This window comes from Mus pahari, chromosome X (genome assembly GCF_900095145.1).
Source record: "Mus pahari chromosome X, PAHARI_EIJ_v1.1, whole genome shotgun sequence".
In the NCBI taxonomy this organism is placed as follows: Eukaryota; Metazoa; Chordata; class Mammalia; order Rodentia; family Muridae; genus Mus; species Mus pahari.
The window spans coordinates 88,016,916-88,038,724 of record NC_034613.1 but is presented as its reverse complement, the minus strand read 5'-3'; the positions used below and the strand labels follow the sequence as shown (position 1 = coordinate 88,038,724).

Genomic DNA, 21,809 nt, shown 5'->3' with positions numbered 1-21,809 from the left:
TCCTCCTCTTCTTCTTCTTCTTCTTCTTCTTCTTCTTCTTCTTCTTCTTCTTCTTCTTCTTCTTCTTCTTCTTCTTCTTCTTCTGTGAATGCTTTGCCTGCATATATGTATGTGTTCCACATGTGTACTTGGTACCTTAAGCAATCAGAGGACATATCGGATCCCTTGGAATTGGATTTATGTGTAGTTGTGAACCATCATGTGGGCTCTGTATGTGTGTCTGTGCATATGAGTGCAGGTAGGTGTCCATGGAGGCCAGAGGTGTCATATCCCTCTGGAGCTGGGAATCACCTCAGGTCCTCTGCAAGAGCAGTATGCTCTCTTAACTGCTGAGCCATCATCTCTCTAGCCACCCACCTTTTAAAAGTGTTTATAAGAAGCCAATGTAAATTAAATTCACAATAATTAATTATATTCACAATGCTGTAAAGTGGCCAGTACTAACCATACATAATTTTTCATCATCTCAGATGGAAACTACATATCTATCAAGCAAGAGTTTCCAAGTCTAGGAGTTTACCCAGTGGGTAAAGGCTCCTGCTCCAAGCCTAATAACCTCCATTGATCCTGAAACCCACAGTAAAGGAAGGAGAGAACTGAGCCCTCAAGTTGTTTCCTGACTTACACACACACACACACACACACACACACACACACACACACACACACACCAAACATCTGTGTTTGAAAGGAGCAGTCATTTTCCATTGCTTACCTTCTCCTAGGCCCTGGTAATTTCTAATCTACTTTCTACCCCTATGAATTTGCCTATTCAAGATACTTCATGTAAATAGGATTACACAAAATTTGTTCTTTGTGTTTTGCTTTGTTCAGTTAGGGTCATGTCAGGACTTAATCATAGCATGTATTCGAACTTCATTTTGTGGTCAAATAGTCCATTTCCTACATTGAGTACAGTATTTTATTTCTCTCTTCACCCACTGATAACCATCTGGGTTAGTTTGAACTTTCCATTATGAATACTGCTGCCATGAACATTCATGTATGGATATCTGTTCAAGTGTTTTCAGTTCCTTGGAGTAGGCTGTAAGAGGTTGCATGGTAATTATGAACTTTTTGAGATAATTCTTGAAGAAAAAAAATAAATATATGGGTGTTTTGCCTGCGAGTATATCTGTGTATCACTTGTGTGCAGTGCCCAGAGAGGCCAGAAGAGCAATTGGATCCCCTGGAACTGGAGTTACAGATGGCTGTAAACCATGGTGTGGGTGTTGGGGAATTGATCTTCTGCAAGAACATCAAATGTTCTTAACCACTGAGCCATCATGCCAGTCTCTTTTTGAGGTAATTCTATGTTTAACTCTCATGTATTTCTCATCCTCTTTTTTTTTTGCATGTGTATGTGTGTGGGGCTACGTTCATATGTGTATGCATGCGTGTGGAAGCCAGAGGAGTCTTCTTTGATCTCCCTGCACTTTTCCTATTGAGGCAGAGTCTCTTCCTGAACCTAGAGCTTAACAATTTTTCTAGCCTAGCTAGTCAGCTTGCTCTGGGGATTCCAGATAGGCTGCTACACCTACCAGGCATTTGTGTGTGTGCTGGGGATTTGAACTCAAGTCCTCACACTTGCATGATAAGTACCTTATCCACTGCATCATCTCCCCAGCCCTTATGTAGCTTTTCAAACCAGCTTCACCATGATGCTGGTTCCTTCATTAGTAAGTTAAAGAAATCTTCAACATCAGACCTCAATATATTTTTGAATGAGTTCATGTTTTAACTCTTTGAAAATTACACTTTGATAAAGATCATTTGTTGACTTTGCTAATCTTTAAAACCAAACGCTGACCCTTGATCTCCACCTTGGCCCCCATTACTTACTGCATGCTCCCTACAAGGAAGTGAAGGAAATGAACCCTCCACCCTGCTTAACTGAGAGGCCAGCAGAGTATTTTGGTAATTCCAAAGAGAAAGGAAATTTAAATTAGGGTCCTGTGACAGTGATGGGAAATGAAGTCATGTGAAAATCAGGCAGGGCCACAGAATGTGTGCATTTGTTTCTGCTGAGAATGTCTGAAGGCTTTTCTTCTGTGAACACGGAATTGCCGCTAGTGTGGTTGTCTGCTATGAAAACCCTAAAGGAAAGCTTTGCTTTAGATAAACCCCGAGACCAGGTCCACTACAATAAAACCCACTGGAAGAGATGGATGAATTTTCTCTCTTATTTTTAATCTCAAAATGTGTGCTCACTGGCATTTGATGGGAGAAGACAGAACATCTGAGGAATCTTTTCGACAGGGACTGAAGAGAAAGAAATAGATTTGGCCTGGGGTCTGAAGAAGAAGCCGGCTGCAAAAGGAAAGAAAGCACGGGCAAGGGGTGCTGAGGAAGAAACTGAGGGAGCCCCAGCCCCCCAAACAGGGCTTTTTGGTGGCCTCTAAGTGTAGTACCACTTGTTCAACAAGAAAGCTGTCCTGGGCAGGTGAGATGGTTCAGTGAGAAAAGGTAAGCAAGCTTGATGAGCTGAGTTTGGTCCTTAGAGGCCACACAATGGAAGGAGAGAAGAGACAGTCACAATCTGCCCTCTGTCTATCACATGCACATCATGGCATCCCCAACACTTGTCAAATAGAAAAATGTAAAAAAGATTATTTAAGAAAAAAAGAAAGAAAGCTCTCACAGAGTCCTAATCACACATAAAACCAGATGTAGTCTCCATCTCATATATTTTTCATGTTTCAAACTGAGAACATCTGCTTTTGGAAAAGGCTGAAAAAATTATGAAACCTCTATTTCTCCCCTCACAGCTTAAAAGGAAGTAACTTGATTTTGATGACAATTTTCTCACTTTTGAGGCAAGATATGGAAGAACAGATGAATGCAATGGAAGAATTTCACAGGTGGTTAAGAACGTGCAGGCAAAAGAAAAGCAGAATAAAGAAGAATGTCTCTGACAGAAATACGATGGGAATATATCTATTTCTGAACTGCGTATCAGGCAGGTTAAGAAAACAAAGGTAGAAATCTGCTTTCTTCTGACACCGTTATTTTGCTATCTTGCAGGCTTGTGTCAAGATAAAATATATGTAATAAGCACTTTGCAAACTGCAGAGGGCTGTATGTGTCTTTGAGGGGGCAGGTGGTGCTGGGGAGAGGGCACAGGCTGTGACAGCACACTGTGCTGGAGGCGTCCCAGCTTGGGGGGGTTGGGGGTGGGGGAGATCTGACCTGCAGGGAAGACTGAAGCAAATCTCTGGCTCTCATTTTTCACCTGTTTAGATTGAGGCCAATAATCATGCTTTATGGGAAGACCCAGATAATAAGGTCTCCAGGAGAGAAGCAAGAACAAAGTGTTAAGACAGCCTGGTCTTTTGGTACACATCACAGGGGGAACACTTTGCACATTGCTCTCAATAGTCCCTTTAAATATTTTCTGCCCCAATTATACCAGAAACTCCTTGTGACTTTCTCGTCTCTATGTCCTCTAAGCACAGGGACTGGAATAGCATACCCAGGGTTTCAAGGCCCTGTTACCACGTGGCTTTGTTATTGTGGGAGAGGTGATTTTGGTAATGGGGATTGACCATCCAGTGCCTCCTCATGCCATACATGGTAGCCAAGTGCTCTATCACTGAGCTACATCCCTGGCCATTTTCTACTTGTTACATCTGAGTCGGGGGTCTTGCTAAATGGTCCAGGCTGGACTTGAACTCACTCTGTGGCCCTGACTGGTTCAGTATTTGTGACCCTCCTGCTTCCTCTCCAGTAATTGGGATAATGGAGTGCACCTCCAGGCTTCGCCAGTCTATCCTCAAAACTACTGTCATTTCCTTTTTACTGTTACCCCAGGACTACAGCCCCAGGGGCCCTGACCAGATCTCTGTGGTAGACACTGTGATGCACCCTTCAGATTCCCCTTCACAACTGCATCTTATTCCCTTGGTCAACAAGACTAATTTAAGTTGATAGTGCTGCCGGGAATTGCAAGGGTCCCCTCTTCAGAGAGAGGTGCCAGGCCCAAAGCTACTCCCTATCTTCTTCATCTGCAGGAACAGCTTGCACCTAAGGAATGATTCCCCCAAACTTGGAACACCTGTGACAGGCCACCTCAGCACCAGAGTCCCCAAGTAGTTGGTTGAGACTGTCATTAAATGTATCCCAACCCACTTCTTCCTTAAACCATTTCTACTTTCCTTTTGACTTCAGATGGCAATTCCCAAAGATACTCCAATAATCTTCATATACATAACCTGTAACAGCCCTTCAAAGACATTCCCTAGACTGAATCTGTGGCCTGTGTGAGTATTGGCTCTGAATCTGGGAAGTCTCCAGTCCAAATGATCCCAGGAGCCGGACAGTCCCCAGGGTCCAGTCACTGTCACAGGCTTCACTTGCAGTTACATTTTTATCCTCGCCCCACCCTCCAAGTTTTCCTTAGAAAATGTTTTTGGAAGCCAAAGGGCAGGAGACTCAGGTCTGCAAACAAATGAGTCCATCGATGTGAGAAAGGCAGCAGTAGAGATGTGTGCGTGCCTGGGAGCAGAACTCAACCTGGGTGTTCAGAAGAAGGGCGTCCTAGAGGAAGAGCTGCTCAAACTGAGTCTTGGACGATGAGCGGAGGTTTGATAGAAGGACAGGGCTGTGTGAGAGACGTTTCAGACAGGGAACCACAAGCTAGGATGCACAAAAGTTTCTAGGATTAATTAGAGGGAGTAGAACAATAAAGGCCAAGAGAGCAGAGGAAAGCCATGCAAAGCCTTCTATGGCTGGCACTCCAGAGATGCCGGTGGAATGAATAGCGCATTCCTGTGCGGGTCAAGCTGCAGCCATTTTGTTTCCATTCCCACAGGGTTTGGGATCAGTGGTTCTATTTACTTCGTCTTTTTCCTCTAAATGTTTTTGTAGTTTTGAAAACTTTTAAAAATGTATTTTGTTTATTTATGTTTTCATTTATATTCCTTCCTTCCTTCCTTCCTTCCTTCCTTCCTTCCTTCCTTCCTTCCTTCCTTCCTTTTTTTCTTATTTAGCATTTCTATATATTCTTGGCTGTCCTGGAACTTGCTCTGTAGACCAGGCTGACCGCTAACTCCAATCTGCCTGCCTCTGCCTCCTGAATACTGGGATTAAAGGCATGTGCCAGCACATCTGGCTGAAAAAAATTTTTTTAATGTTTTTCCTTGTTTTTGTTTACATGTGTGTCTGTGTATACACACACACATATACATATATGCACATGCATGCACATACACACACACACACACACACACACAGACTTGAGGTCAATGTGAAGAATTATCATTGGTCAATTTTCTACTTTATTTGTTGTGGCAGAGTCTCTCAATCAAACCCAAATCCAATATGGATACCAACTAACTAGCTTGCTCTGTGGTCCCTGTCTCTGCCTTCTGAGCTAGAATTATAGATGTATATATTTACACACACACACACACACACACACACACACACACACACAGAGCTGGGTATGGTAGTACACAAAATCTAGAACTCAGGAGAGGCAGGAGGATCAGGAGTTCAAGGTCATCCTTGTCTACATAGCAAGTTCAAATCCAACCTGATAGAGATAAAACTGCCTCAAAAGCTGGGCAGTGGTGGCGTACCCCTTNAATCCCAGCACTTGGGAGGCAGAGGCAGGCAGATTTCTGAGTTCGAGGCCATCCTGGTCTACAGAGTGAGTTCCAGGACAGCCAGGGCTACACAGAGAAATCCTGTCTCAGAAAAACCAAAAAAAAAAAAAAAAAAAAATTGCCTCAAAATTAAATAGGGTAACAGAGTGTAGTGATGCATACCTTCAATCCTCACCTCGGAAGGTATGTTTGTGTGTGTTTGTGTGTGTGTGTGTGTGTGTGTGTGTGTGTGTGTCTTTGTGAATATGAGGCCAGCCTGGTCTACATCACAGCAAGTTACAGGCCAGTCAGGGCTACATTATGAGATTCTGTCTCAAAAACAAAACAAAACAAAACAAAACAAATACAGTATTTCTCTCTTGCAACCCCTCCCACGCTTAAGGACTCTTTTTCTGATTTTAGTTGATAAGTCTACCTTCTCTATGCTCAAAAAATTATAAAATAATAATGATAAAATTATATTGAAATAATTTTTAAATGGCAGCCTCCCAGAACAATGCTAAGAGCCAAGGGCTGGAAATGGATCTCGCTGATGGATTACACCCATAGGTTAGGCTCTACATCGTTGATCCCCAGTATTGCCCTTAACAAACATAGAAGCAAGCAACACAAAAACAGAAAACAAAGAAGTATCACTTGCCATAATTAGAAAGCAACTGTAAAAAGAAATGCAATCGAAACAGAGCGCAGTAATTAAAATTCCAAGTAGATGCTGTCGCCTGTCCCTGCATTTGAGCCTGAGGCAGGTCTAGCTTTGTTAGAGCAGAAGATTAGCAAGCATTATAGAGGTTGAAGAATAGTACCACACTGAGACTTTCTCCTTAAGGTAATCAGAAAGTGGGAGAGAGAATCATTTTCTCACCATGTAATTCAGTGTTCTTTGCAGCAGTATGGTGTACCATGAAAATCGCCTGGGAAGCCTGCCCCACCACCACCACCACACACACTGCCCACTGTGAAAAGTTGGTAAACAAGAAAAGAGGCTGCACATGTGGCTGTTGTCACTGAGCTGTCGTTTTGTGGATTGGCTCCGGAGCAATCACTTGGCTCAGCAAAGATTTCAAAACCTACAGCTGTGGAGAGCTTTATCCCAATACCACTAAGAAGGCAGCAGGGGTGGGGCTGGCCAGGGGACAGGACCCTTGGCACCCTGGATTCAGACAACTGCAGGTGCCTTTAGAGAATTTCCTGCACCCCACATTGCAGCTGAAGAAACTGACACAAAATGGGAAACCAAATTTGTCCCAGGCCACAGAAAGCATTAGCGTTGGCAATATCAACAGCAGCTATGGAGAAATGGAGTATGGTGTACTGCTTTAGTAGTGGTCCAAGAAGCTCTTATCAACAAGGCAGATGAGAACAGTACCAGAAAAAGTGTCCCTAAGACCCAAGAGCAGAGAAGCTGCCACACACTTGCAACCCCAGCACTCCAGAGGCTGAGACAGGAGATCCTCAGGTTTGAGGCCAAACTGGATTATACTGTAAGAGTCTTTCCCAACAAAACAAAACAAAATAACCATGAAACAACAACAAGAAAACCGAAATACCAGGCTGGACAATTTGGCTTGGGGCAGGAATTGAGGTGGGCCTGGGCCAGGATGCCTGGCAGTGTAGCCAGAGTCTGCCAAGGGCTCTAGCAGGGAGCGACCCCAAGGACTGCTCCAAAGGGCAGAACCAATTCAATCAGGGATATCCTGGGTCAGGGTAAAGTAAGTAGACTTTGTGACCCCAGCTGTCATTTTCTCAACAGATATGACTTTGGACACGTCACTTAATTCCTCTTAGTCCAAGTCTTCTCATTGGACCTATTTCACAGGACTGTTGTGACGGTCACATTAGCCAATATACACAATGCTCCTGCTACCACCTTACTTAGCATCGTTTCTCCTCCCAGTCTGTGGCACAACCAGACCCATGACAACATATGTCCTTCTCTCCTGGCTCTGTTTCCTAGCCCAGCTCCCATCCCAGTCCATACCTCTAGGCTGTTCTAGCCCATGCTCACCAGCTGCCCCACTTAGACTATGTGGTCAATGAGAGCACCTGCAGGCACAAAAGCCGAGGACACACTCTAGAAGGTGGGGCAGGGACCTTCTCCAGTTCTGGACAGAGGGGATGGTGGATGATTGAGGATGGAGAAAGGGTCATGTTACTAGAAAGTAGGGCTACTCTGGCCTTTCAGGTTGCTGGCTAGGCTAGCAGAGAATAAAGACAAGCCTTAGGTCTCGTGCCTTCAGCAAGTCCCTCCATTAAAAGCTACAAGATGCAAGGTTAAATATAGCCCTTTCCAGTTGTCTAGGACATAGATTTATGAAATGTCAGAGCGGTATTAGAGTGAGAAATAATCTTATCTCTGTTCTGTTTTTAGAGAAAGGAGCCAATAGAGAAGAAAAAAAAAAAAAAGAAATGGGGACTTTCGGCAGGGGGTGAGGGGAGGCAGTTGGAGGATTTTGAGCAGCAGGGTCTGGTTTGTTTGAAAAGACACCCTTGGCTGCAGAGTGGGGGGTGGAAGTGATGGAGAGTGGAAGCAGGAGCCCAGTGTGAGGGAGGGAAATGAGGGGGCTGCAACAGAAAGGAGCAGCAGTGGAGGGGGGTGGGGAGGCAACTGCAGGGTTGGGCCAGGCCTACATCCCAGGTGACAGCTGCCCCTCCTTCTGTCTCCTTCCTGCAGAAGAGGGAGGCCAGGCCTGCTTCCCATCAAAGGATCCCACTCTGACTGGGGAGAAGACAATCCCTCCAAGGGTGCTGAACTTTTGCTCCTCTAGGCTGTCCAATCTGTCTATGCAGAGACTATTAGGAAATCCCTCCTCGTCTACAGGCCCCAATTGTGACATGGGAGACTTTACAGAGACCCCCATCTGGTCACTTCACCCTCTGACAAACCCCTTAAGGACCTGAAGACCAAATACCACTTTCCTCCGATTCCTCTCCATGCCAGCCTGTAACATGGTCGTCACATTACTTTTTATAAAAATTGCATCTCTCTGCTTTTCTAATCATTTTAAGAGCTCATAAATACTTTTTGAGCCCACTCCAGCTACAAAGGACTGACGAGAGCCCCAGAGGCACCCCATAGACTCACTCGCGGTCTGTCCTGCCAGCTGCCACCAAAACCCCAGCAGCTTCCCAGATGTTTCAAGACTCAGATCTGCCACGTTACATTCCCCATCCTGACTGGTTCTCCTTGCAGCAGTCAGACAAAGTTCCCTGTGTGACCCAGGACCCTGCACTTATCTTACTGCCAGGAGGGCTGGCTTGAACCGAGTCTAGACAGCACTAGGAAGCACATGTGGAAACGACCAGTCACGAGCACCCTTTTACCTGCCTCTCCCAGTGACCATGCCATGGAAAAGCAAATATGGCATTTCAGTGGAAGTCCTAGAGATAAGAGTAAGCCCCTAAATTGACTGAGATTAAACTGAAAGAATCTACATTATGTTGACTCAAAGAAGCTAGGAGATATGTACACACACACACACACACACACACACACACACACACACACACTTCCTCAGTCACTTTTACAATCTCTTAAGTTCCCAAGTTATTGGGGTTAGGATGTGATTACATCCACCCTTTATATATCCAGAACCACCCGATTTCAAAACCGCTTTATAGCATCCCTTCCAAGTCTTCCTCCTGCCCCTCCCTGCACACCTCTAGAACTAAGGGGTCTCCCTCCCTTCCTTCTCAGCTCCCAGTCGGCCACGAGCTCCCCTCTTTTCCCAACAACTCACCTCCCCGGCTCCAGAAGAGGGTAAGAGACTCGCCTCTCTCCATCCTGTGGTGTGGATACCCACTTCCAGCCAATCCTCACACAGCAGAGAAATGTGTGCCAGGCTCACTCTGGGAGCCCAGAGCCCAGGGGCTCTACCTTATTCCAAACCTGTCCCTAGGTTCCTCAGTAGAACACCCAGGGTCACGTCCTTAGCACGCTGGCTGTGCCAGTTCGGCCCTATCAATCACATTGCTCAGAGAAGTTCCTGGGCAGTCCAGTCCAGTCCAGGAAAGGCAATCCTGGATTCAAAATGGGACTTTCACCTTTCTTTTTTCAAACCCCTGGCTCTCCACCTTAGTGGTCCTGTTCACCCCAGTCACAGCTGATGGACAGTGAGGGGAGCTGTCTGTGAGTTAGGTTTATCTTTCTCTAGGTAAGGATCTCAGCTCTCAGCCTGAGGCTGAGTCCCAGCCTCATGGAGGGCTGACCTCCCGCTCAGTGGCTGTCCTGCTGAGAGGGGAAATGAACAGGAACTGGCTGTCTGAGTCAGCTCCCTGGCCTATTGTCACCATGCAGGCCCCTTCCTTCCCAGAGGAGAGACGTGCACAGAGATAGGCCCTGTTTTTTGCAAGTCTCTCAAGCACACCCGCTTTCCCTCTTGGCTTGGAACAAGCCTGTAAACTATAGCTGGGTGTAACTCAATTCAGTTTCGCCAGCTCTTAGCAAGGACCCTGCAATGTAGAGCATCCTCACCAAGCACAGAGCTAGATAATAGGTCCCAGGTAAAGGGAGGGGAGTGAGTGAACCCCAGCTAGAGACAGGGGCTCTCCTAAGGTACTCTGTGAAAGGACAACGGGACTTGGAATCCAGTCCCACTCTCTGTGGCATCGGGAGAAGACTGATTGCTATCCTTCTTCATCAGTTCTACCTCCATCACACAGCAGATCACAGATTCTAGCAAGGCCTATTTCCTGGGGCACAAAGCATGAAAGAGTCACTGGCTTTAAAGTACTGAAAACACAACTTGTTCAAATTTATTTCTGTACACTTAGAAGACAAGGACACAAAAAAAAACACAAGACATGTGGGCCAGGAGCCAATTACAAATGGACTCCTTTGTTCCCCAGTACTAAATAGCTAAATGGCTCTACTGCTGAAATGAGTATGGGCCAGGGATTGGGCCTGCGCCCCACTAACCATTTTCTAATCAGAGGAGATGCATGACTGGTTCTTGCCCACAGTGTGGGAGGAGACCCAGCATGAGCTGGGTTCTCATCCGTTTCTGCCAGGGACACCGAGATGGGAATGCAGTTTGAGGGTTGGGGTGGGTGTGTGAAAATCACCTGTATTAAGATTTTTCAACTCAGCATAGGAGCAGCAGTTTCTGGGGCTCCTACATTCAGGGTCGATTTCTATCACATGGTTTTTTAAAAAGCCATGGTTTAAAAAGACTAAAGGACCACATTTAAGAGTAGCATCGGCTGGTGATAGTCACTTCAGCAGCACTGAGGCGGGGAACTTGGCAAAGGTGGATTTTGTAATGTAGAGGCCACACTACAGTGGGTTAAAGAAGGAAAGGGAAGAGTATTGGGTATACCTCTCAGGAAATCTGGCTGTTGCTAGAGAGGAAAAAGCTACAGCCACAGGTAGAGAGACAGGCCCAATTGCAGAGTATGTGTCAGGTGCTTGGCAGGAATGGTTGAGGTGTTTCTGTGAAGCCTGCTGGTCTACCCTTTTCATACTCCCTGCAGGCTGTGCTTTATATGAGAGCAATAAGACCAAGTCTTCTGAAGGGTGGAGCCCCTCAGTGGTTTGAAACCTCCCCAGGTGGAGAACCATCACACAACAGTTTTTCTTCCCCAGACAGTGTCTTATGTAGTCAAAGCTGACTTCAAGTTCATTATCCTTCTAAGTGCTGGGATGACAGGCTGTGTCCCTAAGTCCAGCTAGGGGAATTCTTGGGAGATGCTGAAATCCAATGTTAACGTGTAGCCATCTCAGAGGGCAAAGCTGGGGTGGGCATCTTACTTCCCTCACATGGGCAGATTTTTATAGAAGGACAGACTTGGAAGCCCCTCCATCCAGGCCCACATTCTCAGCTTCTTCCTTTACTGTCTATGTGCTCTTGGACACATTAACTTCTGTAGGCCTCTATAGAAGGTACACAAAGCACATTTTCAAATCTATAATTCCCCCTTTCAAGACAATAAAAGCACACATACTATACGGGTATTGTGTGGACTGAACTAATATCTGCAAAATACTGTCTGGCTCAGTACAGACCCTTCCAGTTGCTTGCCTATGTTTCCCGAGGCTCTTCCTAGGAACATATCTCATCTACACTCGAACCCTCTACACAAGGTTCAGCTGTTGGCCTCACTCTTGGCTCCCACTGCCTGTGACCTCTGACCTGCCTTGCACAAGCCTTACTTTATCATCTTCCTCCCCTGCTACAGCTGTTTCTCACGCCAGGTCCTCCTGGGATGCAACTGACTGCTGTTGCTGTGACATTAGTCACCATCCCCTGTAGCCAGAGAGATATTGTTGAACACTTGAAGACGCTAAGGACTAAAATCCGGTCAATATTTACATTTTGCTCCCCTCACTCCACCTCTGCTTAGAATTTGACTGGTGTTAGGATAAACTGTTGTCCCTTGGCTAGGAAAATGGTGTGTGCAAGTTTCTGTAACACAGACTTTGTCTTGGGGGGTTGGAATCCTGATAATGGTGGGAATGAAGCCACCTTCATCCCCAGATCCAGCAGTATGACTTTGGGTTCTGTGGATTACAATTGTCCTTTGGGTTGGCACACAAATAGACCTCAACTTTTGAAACTTTGTGCCTTGCCCTGGACACAGCCCCTGTCTCCCAGGTCAGGCCCTGATGTCTCTAGAGAAGAGGTGAGAACTAACGTCAGACTCAAAGTCAAGAGTCTGGCAGGGGAGAGGGTGGGAGCAGCAGTGTACAGACATGAGGTGAGAACACAGGCACCGGGGAAAAATGGCCGGGGAGCCAGAAATCCCTGAGCCAGAACTCAGAAGCAGGAACAGGTTCTCCAACACCCAAATGTCTTCAGCAAGAATGATGGCCTACTCACACAAAGTCAAAGCACTGTGAAGGGTGCTGGATGGTGGTCGTCTCTCCCTTCCAGTGTGGTCAAGGTGACAGCACATCCTCTCTGAGACAAGCTTTAAGAGTTGTCAATAGCATGGCTTACCCCTGTTCTAACCCTATAAGGAATTTCCAGAAATGGCTCTGTGACATCCTCGCCAATATCGGGAACAGGACTCTATGTGACAGGGAGCAAAATATGCTTAGGACCCCACATCCCACCATCTGTGTTCATGAAGAACTGGGCAGGAGACTAACTTCTGAAATAAGAAATCTGGCACTTAGGAGGCTGAACCAGCCCAAATCATTTGGAGATACTGCCTGAGGGTGACCAAGAGCTGACCTATCAGCATGCAAGATCTCCCACCAGAGAACTGATTATCATCTCAAGTACCATCTTTTCAGTGTGAGAGCCCTGTCTAGTTTCTCCCATGTGGACACATTATGGTTACATGCCATGGCCGTGTGACCCAAGGTATCTGCAACAGTTCAGCTGCTCCCAGAGGTCAAAAGGACAACTCCCATGATGCAGGGGCAGCAGCGGTAAGAGAGTAGCTGAACTGTTGCCCATTTTAACATCTGTAGCTGAGTGACCTTGGCAATGTCACCTCGGTTCTGTGAGTCTTTAGAAATGAAAGGTTTATGGAAGATGAATAGGTTTCAACTGTATACCTCATTTTTATTAAAATATCTGGATTTCCCTGTTCTTCAATAAACACAACAAAATGAAATAAAATGTCTGGGCTCCAACATAGTAAGAGACAAAATATCTGTTTTTTTTTCCATGGAAGACACTTCAGTGCAAAACTGTGATGATGATCATGAGGTGGGCTCAGCGAGGACTGTTCACCCAGCATGCACAAGCCCTGGCTTCCATCGCTAGTGCCAAACACAGGTATTTAAAGTTACATATTTACACAACAATGTGGATTGCAGCACTGCCCACAACAACTGAGTTATAGGAGGGAAGGAAAATGTGCTGTATAGACACAATGGCTGGTGGTTTTTTTCAGCCATAAAGAAGAACACAGTTATGTAATTTGTAGGGAAAAAATGGTTGCAACTGGAGGTAATCACATTAAGCAGGTTAAGCCAGTCTCAGAAAGAGACTTATCCAGTTTTCTCTCATTTGTGCTTCCTACATTTTTTACAGTCACATGAAATCCATGTACATCTATACTGAATGGATGCAGAAGTGAAGTTGTCTAGGGAAGGAGGGGACAAACTCAGGGGGGGGGATAGGGAAAGAAAGGGAAGGGCAGGTATGGGGTGTGTGCTCAGCATATAATATACACCTGCACAACATTTTAAAATAAATAAATAAGAGAGTCATGGTCATATACTCACTCTGTGCCTCTCCAAGACTCCCTTACAGAACTCAGGAAACCCCTGGAGAGCCTTTCTACTCTGGGAGTCTTAAACACACAGTGCTTGCTACACCACAGCTGCTTTTGATGCAGCACCCTGTCTCATTCTTACCACTATCCTACAAGGGATGCACTTGGCCAGGGAGGCCATGAAAACTCCGAGGACTTAGTCACCTGCCTAGAGACACAAGATCCTGAACTGATCAAGTCTGGTTCAGGATGCAATCGACTGAGGAAGTCTTCAATTCATTATGCCCTTCAGCAATAGTTCTAAACTTCTCTCCATAGATTTTAAGCATTTCAGGAAAGGAAGAAAAAAAAAAAACAACTCACCGTAACATATTCCAGATTCCTTTTCTCTCAAGAATAAAGCTTCACTTACTCAGTCAAACTTCAGTGGTGCTCACAATGACCACAGGAGACAAAGAACCCACCATCTGAAACCACTAGCAGCATTGGGCCCAGAATAGCTTCGGGGTCAATAGAGAAGCACAGTGGGAACAGTAGCTGTATTAGTCTGGTTTGGGTACCAAAGGGCAGATACTGATTTTTTTTTTAAAAGACAGTTTATTTAACTTACAATTTTGGAAGCTGGAAATCCAAGATTAGATGGTCTCATCTGTTAGGCCTCTTTAGCAGCATCACAGCATGGCCAAAGAAAGGTCTCATTAGAGAGAAGGTTAGACCATGTGGTGAGACGGGAAGTCTGAAAGATTTGAAGGTCAGACTTGATCTTATAACAATTTGCTCTCATGGGGTCTAATTGGGGGGGGGATCTCAAGAAAACTACGGTAGTCTCCTGTAATGGCACATTCGCAGGGACCTAAGGATCTTCCTCCAGGTCTCACTTCCTTTACCTCAGCATGGCCACACTGAGGCCCAGGTTTCCAGCACACACATCTTCAGGTGACACATTTAAAACATGTCCAAATCCCAGCACTTGGGAGGCAGAGGCAGTCAGATTTCCGAGTTCAAGGCCAGCCTGGTCTATAAAGTGAGTTCCAGGACAGTCAGGGCTACACAGAGAAACCCTGTCTCAAAAAATCACACACACAAAAAAATCCAACACCTATTTTCTTTCCTATTTGTATTTTCTTTACTTTCTTTTTCTTTCTTTCTTTCTTTCTTTCTTTCTTTCTTTCTTTCTTTCTTTCTTTCTTTCTTTCTTTCTATATAGATATAGAAAGGAATATACATACACATACACACACACANACACACACACACACACACACACACACACACACACACACACACACACACACACAAGGCTGCATCAGAGGTTCTTGTTCTTCCTAACTCTGTGACCCTATAATACAGTTCCTCATGTTGTGGTGACCCCAAACCATAAAATTATTTTTGTTGCTACTTCATAGTTGTAATTTTGCTACTGCTCTGAATCATAATGTAAATATCTGATATTCAGGAGATCTCTGATATTTGACTCCTGTGAAAGGTTCATTTGAAACCCAAAGGAATCAAGACCTATAGGATGAGGAAACACTGCTTTACACTGTTCAGTATTTGATACTTTACAAGACCACAGCCCTGTAAGGTGGGTGTTTGTTTGTATGTTGTTTCATTTTGTTTTTGTTTTTCTTTTGAGACAGGGTTTCTCTGTGTGGCCTTAGCTGTCTTGGAACTTGCTTTATAGACCAGGTTGGCTTCGAACTCACAGAGATCTGCCTGCTTCTGCCTCCCAAGTGCTAGGATTAAAGGTGCTCACCATTACCACCTCGCTTGGTTGTGTTATTCTTATCTTTACATTATCAGTAAAGAAACTACAACTATGAGGACTGAAATAAACGACTTACTTCAAAGATGCAACATAAGGACCTGGGTTTCCATTCAAACCTAGGCTCTCTTTACTAATTCTGCCGCACTCCCTGTCCCATCTCAAAAGACACCCGAGTTTGTATGACATCTTTTAGTTGCTTATGCTGGCTCAGGAAAATATGATTTGGTCTGTCCTTGTGACTTGCCAGTGTGATTGCTCTGTGTGTTAATGGCTTGTATTATTCATTGCACAAATCATGTAACAGTATTAATGGAAATCTAAGTTAAAGAAAGATTCACACACCCTGCATCACACATCAGTCAAGTTTGCATTTCTTTGCCATTCTGTTCCCACTCTTGACCCCATGCAGAGATGGTTTTGTATTTCTATGTTCCACAGTTTTAATTTTTTATTCTTGGGGTTATAATTATAACATTTCTCCCTCTCCCCCTATGCTTTATTTTTATTTTTTTTTAAATAGCATTGTTCATGCTGCTCAATAGTTTTTATTTAATCAGTTCTCACCCAACTACCATATTTCAGTGAAGTTGGATACTCTAAATTTAATAATTTTTCCTGTAATTTGACATTATGATGGTCACCATGCTTTTTTGTTAGTTTTTTTTTTTTAAACCATTTTCTTTAGCTTCCTTCTACTTTTGGTCCAGGAAATGTGGGTGTCATAGTTTGATTATGCCATGTCCTTGGTAGGCTTATGAGTTTTGTTCTGTCTATAGCTGGTAGTGCTATTTAGTAAAGTGGTAGGAACTTTAGGAGGAGGGTTACTGGGGTTAGGGAGGAGGGTTCTATTTGGTCCCAGTCCCTTCTTCATGCTCTTCATCCTGGCTCCCATGGGTGGAGAACTGCTCCCTACATGCTTCTGTCCCCACACTCTGACGTGAGAGCATACATTGGGCCTTCTGAAACTGTGAAGTTTTTTCCCCTTTTATAAGAACTCTTCCCTTGGTATTTTGGTCACAGATATGTAAAAGTAAGTAATACAAAGTTTGTACTATGATGGGTCCAGACCTCTAGGACCTACACCTCTGCTGTAAGGTTCTCTGCAGTTATAGGAGGCAAGGAATGCTCAGAAATATTTTTGTTCACTGGCCTAGACTTCTAACTCATTCCATGCGTTAAATGAAATCATTCCCTGGAATCATTAAGTCTGGTTGGGAAATATGTCTTTAGGAAGAAGGCCCCCAGAGGAGGTGTAACTTGACTTCCTCCTAAGTGTCTGTCATTTAACTTCCATCTTAAGGATAGCAAGGACGCTATCAAATTCAATAAACTTGGGAATACGAAAGGGCCAGGTCAACTATACAAATGTGCTGAAAATGTAATCAAATGATCCCCTCATATGGTTTCAGTACAGAGAAGAGAACAAGGGAACGGTGCATTCATTTTTCAACCTGAAACGTGGGTCACCTTGCTCACAGCATCACACCTGTCGGGAGGGGATGCTGGAAGCCAATTTGATAACCGTTTTCTCTGGACCTGAAGCCTCTCTAAACAACTGATTTAGGCTTACATCCAAGATGCTCACTTTCGTGATAGCTCAGGCATCCCCGGCTCTAGCTTCTGGACTCAACACAGAGCCTCATGAGTTCAATTATTCCAACAATACAAACATGCTATCAAACAGACATATGGTGGGACTTCTACCAAGCTGGGCATTGCAGTCTTTGTTGCTATAGAGATTTGCTCATCCTACCAGAACAGAGCCATGGTCTCCTCCTTCCACAGCACCCAGTCTCCAGGGTTACTAACTCCTGCCACAGCAAAGATGCTGAGAAGCACATGACATGCCATAATACGTTCAAGCTTCAAAGGCACACAGACTTGAGCTCAAGTTTTTCTTCTACATCGTCCTTGTTATCAGAGTGTGGAGCAGCCCTCCCTCTGGTTCTCACTTCCTAATCTGTAACATGGCATCAATAATCCATCTCTGGCGGTGGTTTGCTGGGCTAAGTACTGGATGTAGAAGGTTAGCATGTAATAGGTGTACGGCAAATGCAAGGTCCCTCTCCCTTCTCTGCAAGGCACTACACGGAAAGCTATGCATATGCTATGTAGCAACAGGGCCATAAGTACACACTGACTACCACACCACATACACAATAACATTTGCTCAAGAAGTGACAGGCTTGAAAGCTGGTGAGAAAATCATTTCCAGAATGTGAAGTTGGCAGACAAGGTTTCTCCCCTCAAAGCAGCCTCCCATGTTCTAAGTAAGGTCCTGTTAGGCTTCCGCATGCTGCTGTTGTCTCACCCCGCCCTACTTCTCCTACCAGGCAGCTGCTTGTCCTTATCCAGTTGTACCAACTGCAGAGCTTAGTGGCTGCTCCTGGTGTTCTCTCAAACACGCAGGGCCCATTTCTGCCTCCAGCTTGGGAGCCTTCCCCGCTCTGCAATCATTACTCTCCCCCCACCCTTTGAAAAGCAACTTCAACTTTGAAAAGGCTTTCCAAACTAGCTTCATATAGTGCATTCTCATGACTTCCTGCAAGTGCTTCTAAGAGTCCCCGCTAAGGATCTGGTACTGTTTACAACCAAAAGATACAAGGAACAAAAGCAACTGACTTGCAGGTTTGTGGACGAGAAAGCCAGGAGATCCAATCCTGGGCTCATCCTCCTAGGTGTGCAGTCTTGGAAATGCATTTCAGCATGCAATGCCAATTACAGCACCAGGAGTGGACCTCAGGGGTACAGCCACTTGCCTAGTATGCAAAAGGTCCCATGTTGAACCCCCAGCACTGTATTAAGTAAATGAACGAACAGCAACTCCAGCGCCAAGTTGTAGTGGCATACACCTCTCATCTCAGCACTGGGGAGGCTGAAGCAGAAAGAACAAGGGTCCATAACCAGTCTTGGCTGCAAAATGAATTCAAAATCAGCATGAACTACAAAGTAAAACTCCATTTCAAAAATAAAGACTACACAAGTAGCAGTGTCTGCACTGGCAAGATTCTGAAGACCAGATCAAATGTGCAGAAAGAAGAGTGAGGAAGGAAGGAGACTAGATGAGGAACTCTCCAGAGAAGAGATGACACTGGATGAGGGCTTTGAAGGACAAAGAGGAAGTTGCCAGAACATGACAGAGGATGGAAGATATGCCCCAGGCAGAGGAAAACACATTTAGAAAATCGCAGAAGTGGTGAATGGGTGATTTTGGAAAAGAGGAAGCCATTCAATGTGACTGTATCATCAAGTTTAGGTTGAGAACTCACAGCAGATGAGGTTGGTGAAGCAGGCAGGGCCAGCTAATGGAGATCACTAGAGGAACATACACTTTATCCCAGAAACCCTCTCCCCACCCCCTGCCCAGAGCTCAAGCACTGTTTTTCCAGTTTCTCAACTTTTGCCTTTTTTATGCAGTGAGTATACTGTTAATCATTTTATCCAGAGTCTCACTTTAAAGGCACTTAACCTTACCCTAACAAAAACTATGAGAAACTATGGGTTAGATACACCGTGTAGACTTTTCTAATAGGCATTAAAATACACACAGAACCAAAAGGTAAGATGTTTTCTCTCCACCTTCTATGAGAATCCTAGGGCCACTCGGGATCTCCCTCCGCAGCAGGGAGACAGTCTTGATACCCCCACCCCAAGTCGGCAAGGTTTGGACTCAAAGGAAGAACGTATGAACACTATGAACAAAGCGGCATGAACAAAACAGGGAAGAACACTCTGGTGGCTGTAGGTGAGCTAGAAGGTCAGAGGCAGAGGCCAGGAATCAGCTCTAGAAACTGGCATCGGACAAGAGGAGCAGGGGCTACGTCTCAGATGAAGCCTCAGCAACAAATAACTGTTGGGTAAAGGGTTGGCTGGATGCACAGATAAAAACTGTGTGAGATCAAGGAGAGAGTGGAATGGAGGCCCACTCCTAGGTTCTTAGTTTGGGTTCCTAGAAGGAAGGGAGAAAAAGGAGCAGAAGATAAAAGGATGGAGCAAGCTATGCTCCACTGGGTGTGGAGTACTTCATGGGACATTAGGTTGGAGCAAGAGCAGAGGGTTATGTTTAGTCTTGGCAGCAGACAGAGGTGCAGAGGTCAATTCAACAGAGGGGGTTTCCCCAGGGTAGCCCAGACAGATAAGAGAGAGGAGAGGCAGGGCTAAGACAGAATCCTGAGGACGGGACATTTGCCTTTAGTGATGGGAGAAAGAAGGAAGGCTTTCTCCCCTGGAAAAAAATGTTTCCTGGTCATTGAAGGGACTTCCCATAGGCACGGTCTCGGCTTTTCTCTGAGAACACAGTTGGTTGCTTGTTTCTATCTCCCTCTTTGACCAGCCTGTGAGGCTGTATACACAGCGATGGATGGGTAATGGAACCCTAACTCTTTTGGCCTGCCCAGTGGGAGTGAGTTTTTCCTGGAAGCTTCTGGGGCTCAGTCGAGATAGAGAGTGGGCAGGCATAATGCTAGGTTAAGAGGTGGAAGGTGTTAGGGAGGGAGAAGTGGTCATGAGACAACCTCCTCATGCTGTCAGAGGCCTCGCTAATGGCCACTCTCTCCAGGACGCGTCTGGGTTGGGGCAAGCATTAGGAAGAGGTAATAACTGCTAAGAACTACAACAACCACCAGTAACTGCGCACATTTCCAACACCAGCAAGTGGGAAGCTTTCCTCCAGGTCCTGAACAAAGCTGTGCAAAGCATCACCGGGTTATGCCAGCAGGTCCTGAGCCTCCTTCTTTCTCCATGGCAGAGAGGGAGATGCTAGGCAGAGGTGGCTGGATCACTTATCTACTAATAGTAGCCTTAACAGAGTGTATTCTCAGAAACTCGGAAACAAAGAAACTCCAATACTCAGAATCTTGCCTTGCTTTAGTCCACCAAAGGAGCCAATTCTGCACACCCTGAAGTCCAAAGCAACATTCCTCCTAACAGTCCCCAGGAGTAGGGTTCATCAGCACATCCCTGGTGGCCTTCTTGTAGCTGCTCCCCGAAAACATGCTGTGAGCTCCTCCTGTTCTAGAGCTGCTACTATGGCTAGCCTTGAACAACTACCCTTACACGCGTGGCATCCTGTGTCTGAACATGGCATGCTTGCAGAAGGGCACTGACCCATCTGCTGCTTTCTACAACAAACTTGACTTCTACTTGGCACAATCTCCTCTTTCCTTCCCATTGACCTGGATAGTGGGATGAAAGCTCCCCAAATGGGCACAGAGGGAACTCTGAGCTCCCTTGGGACTCTGTGAGGGGGAAGAAAAATGGGGTGCTGCCAAGAGAAGAGGGTTGCAGATGCAGCTCACTGGTAGAGCACTTTCCTGGAATGTCTGAGGCCTAGATTTCCAAAAGGGGGAAGGGGATAAAAGTTAAGTTGGTGTGAATAGGACAAGAGTGGCTGTTTCCTTGCACAGAGCTCTTGCAGTGCCTTACAAAGGCAAGCTACCAAAAGTTGTCTCCAGACCCTAATCGCCACACTGTGAGCGGTTAGGAAGAAGTTGTTGGGGGAAAACTACGCCAGCACCCTTGAGTCCACTTCTGGGGGGGGGCACGGAGGGCAAGCAAGAGCACATAGAAAGTAGGAGGACAACAGACTCGGAGCTGTCCGTGCAGCCAGAGGAGCTCAGGCAGGGCTGGGGCGGGGAGGTGGGGGGCAGGGCATTACACAGCAAGAAAGAGCTTCATCTGGCTTACTCTGAGCAGGCGGCAGCCGAGGTGGAGCCCTGAGAGGTGTAGGTGTACACGTGTGGGGCGGGGCTGGGGGCTGGGAGAGCCGGAGGTTTGAATAACAAAGGAGACTCCTGAAGGGTAAGCAGTGCATGGCTTCAGGGAGAAAGCACTGTGCTAGCAATAAACTTCAGTAGCTGGTGCTCCAGCCACCCTCCAGAGGCTGCACAGAGTTGCTGGCGAAGGAGCCAGCTCCCGCCTGCTCAGGGAGCCCAGACTTATGCAATTCAGCCTAGCACTAGAGCAGGGGAGCTGGGAGTTCACCCGCATCTCCCTCAGGCTTCCTCCCCGCCCCCCTGCCAGACCCTGCAAGTCACACCAAGGGTCAGGGGGCCCTGTGAGCCAGGGAGGCCCTGGCTAGAGAAGGCCGGGGGGAAAAGGAGGGAAGGAAAGAGAGTACCTGTTGCTGAATGCATCCTGCTGCTTTGGCTCTTACTCCTCGGTTGCTTGTGGTGAGAGTTGCCCATCATTCTGTTCTGGACTGGCAGCCACCGCGGCCGCCGCGCCGCGCCTCCTCCTCCTCCTCCTCCTCCTCCTCCTCCTCCTCCTCC

At 46.0% G+C, this 21,809-nt stretch overlaps 1 protein-coding gene across 2 annotated transcripts in view; it reads right to left on the bottom strand.

Annotated features, from left to right (window-relative positions):
* The window catches only part of Nhsl2 (NHS like 2), a 241,599-nt gene that overhangs the window by 62,919 nt on the left and 156,871 nt on the right, over window positions 1-21,809 (bottom strand). The window contains exon 1 of one of the 2 annotated variants that reach the window (XM_029534025.1): window positions 9,344-9,825. The exons of the other annotated variant lie outside the window; for it this stretch is intronic. Within the exon in view, the coding sequence (XP_029389885.1) occupies window positions 9,344-9,386 (43 nt within the window). The 5' untranslated portion in view covers window positions 9,387-9,825. Of the gene's footprint in view, window positions 1-9,343; window positions 9,826-21,809 lie in introns of those variants that run through there. 2 annotated transcript variants of the gene reach the window in all.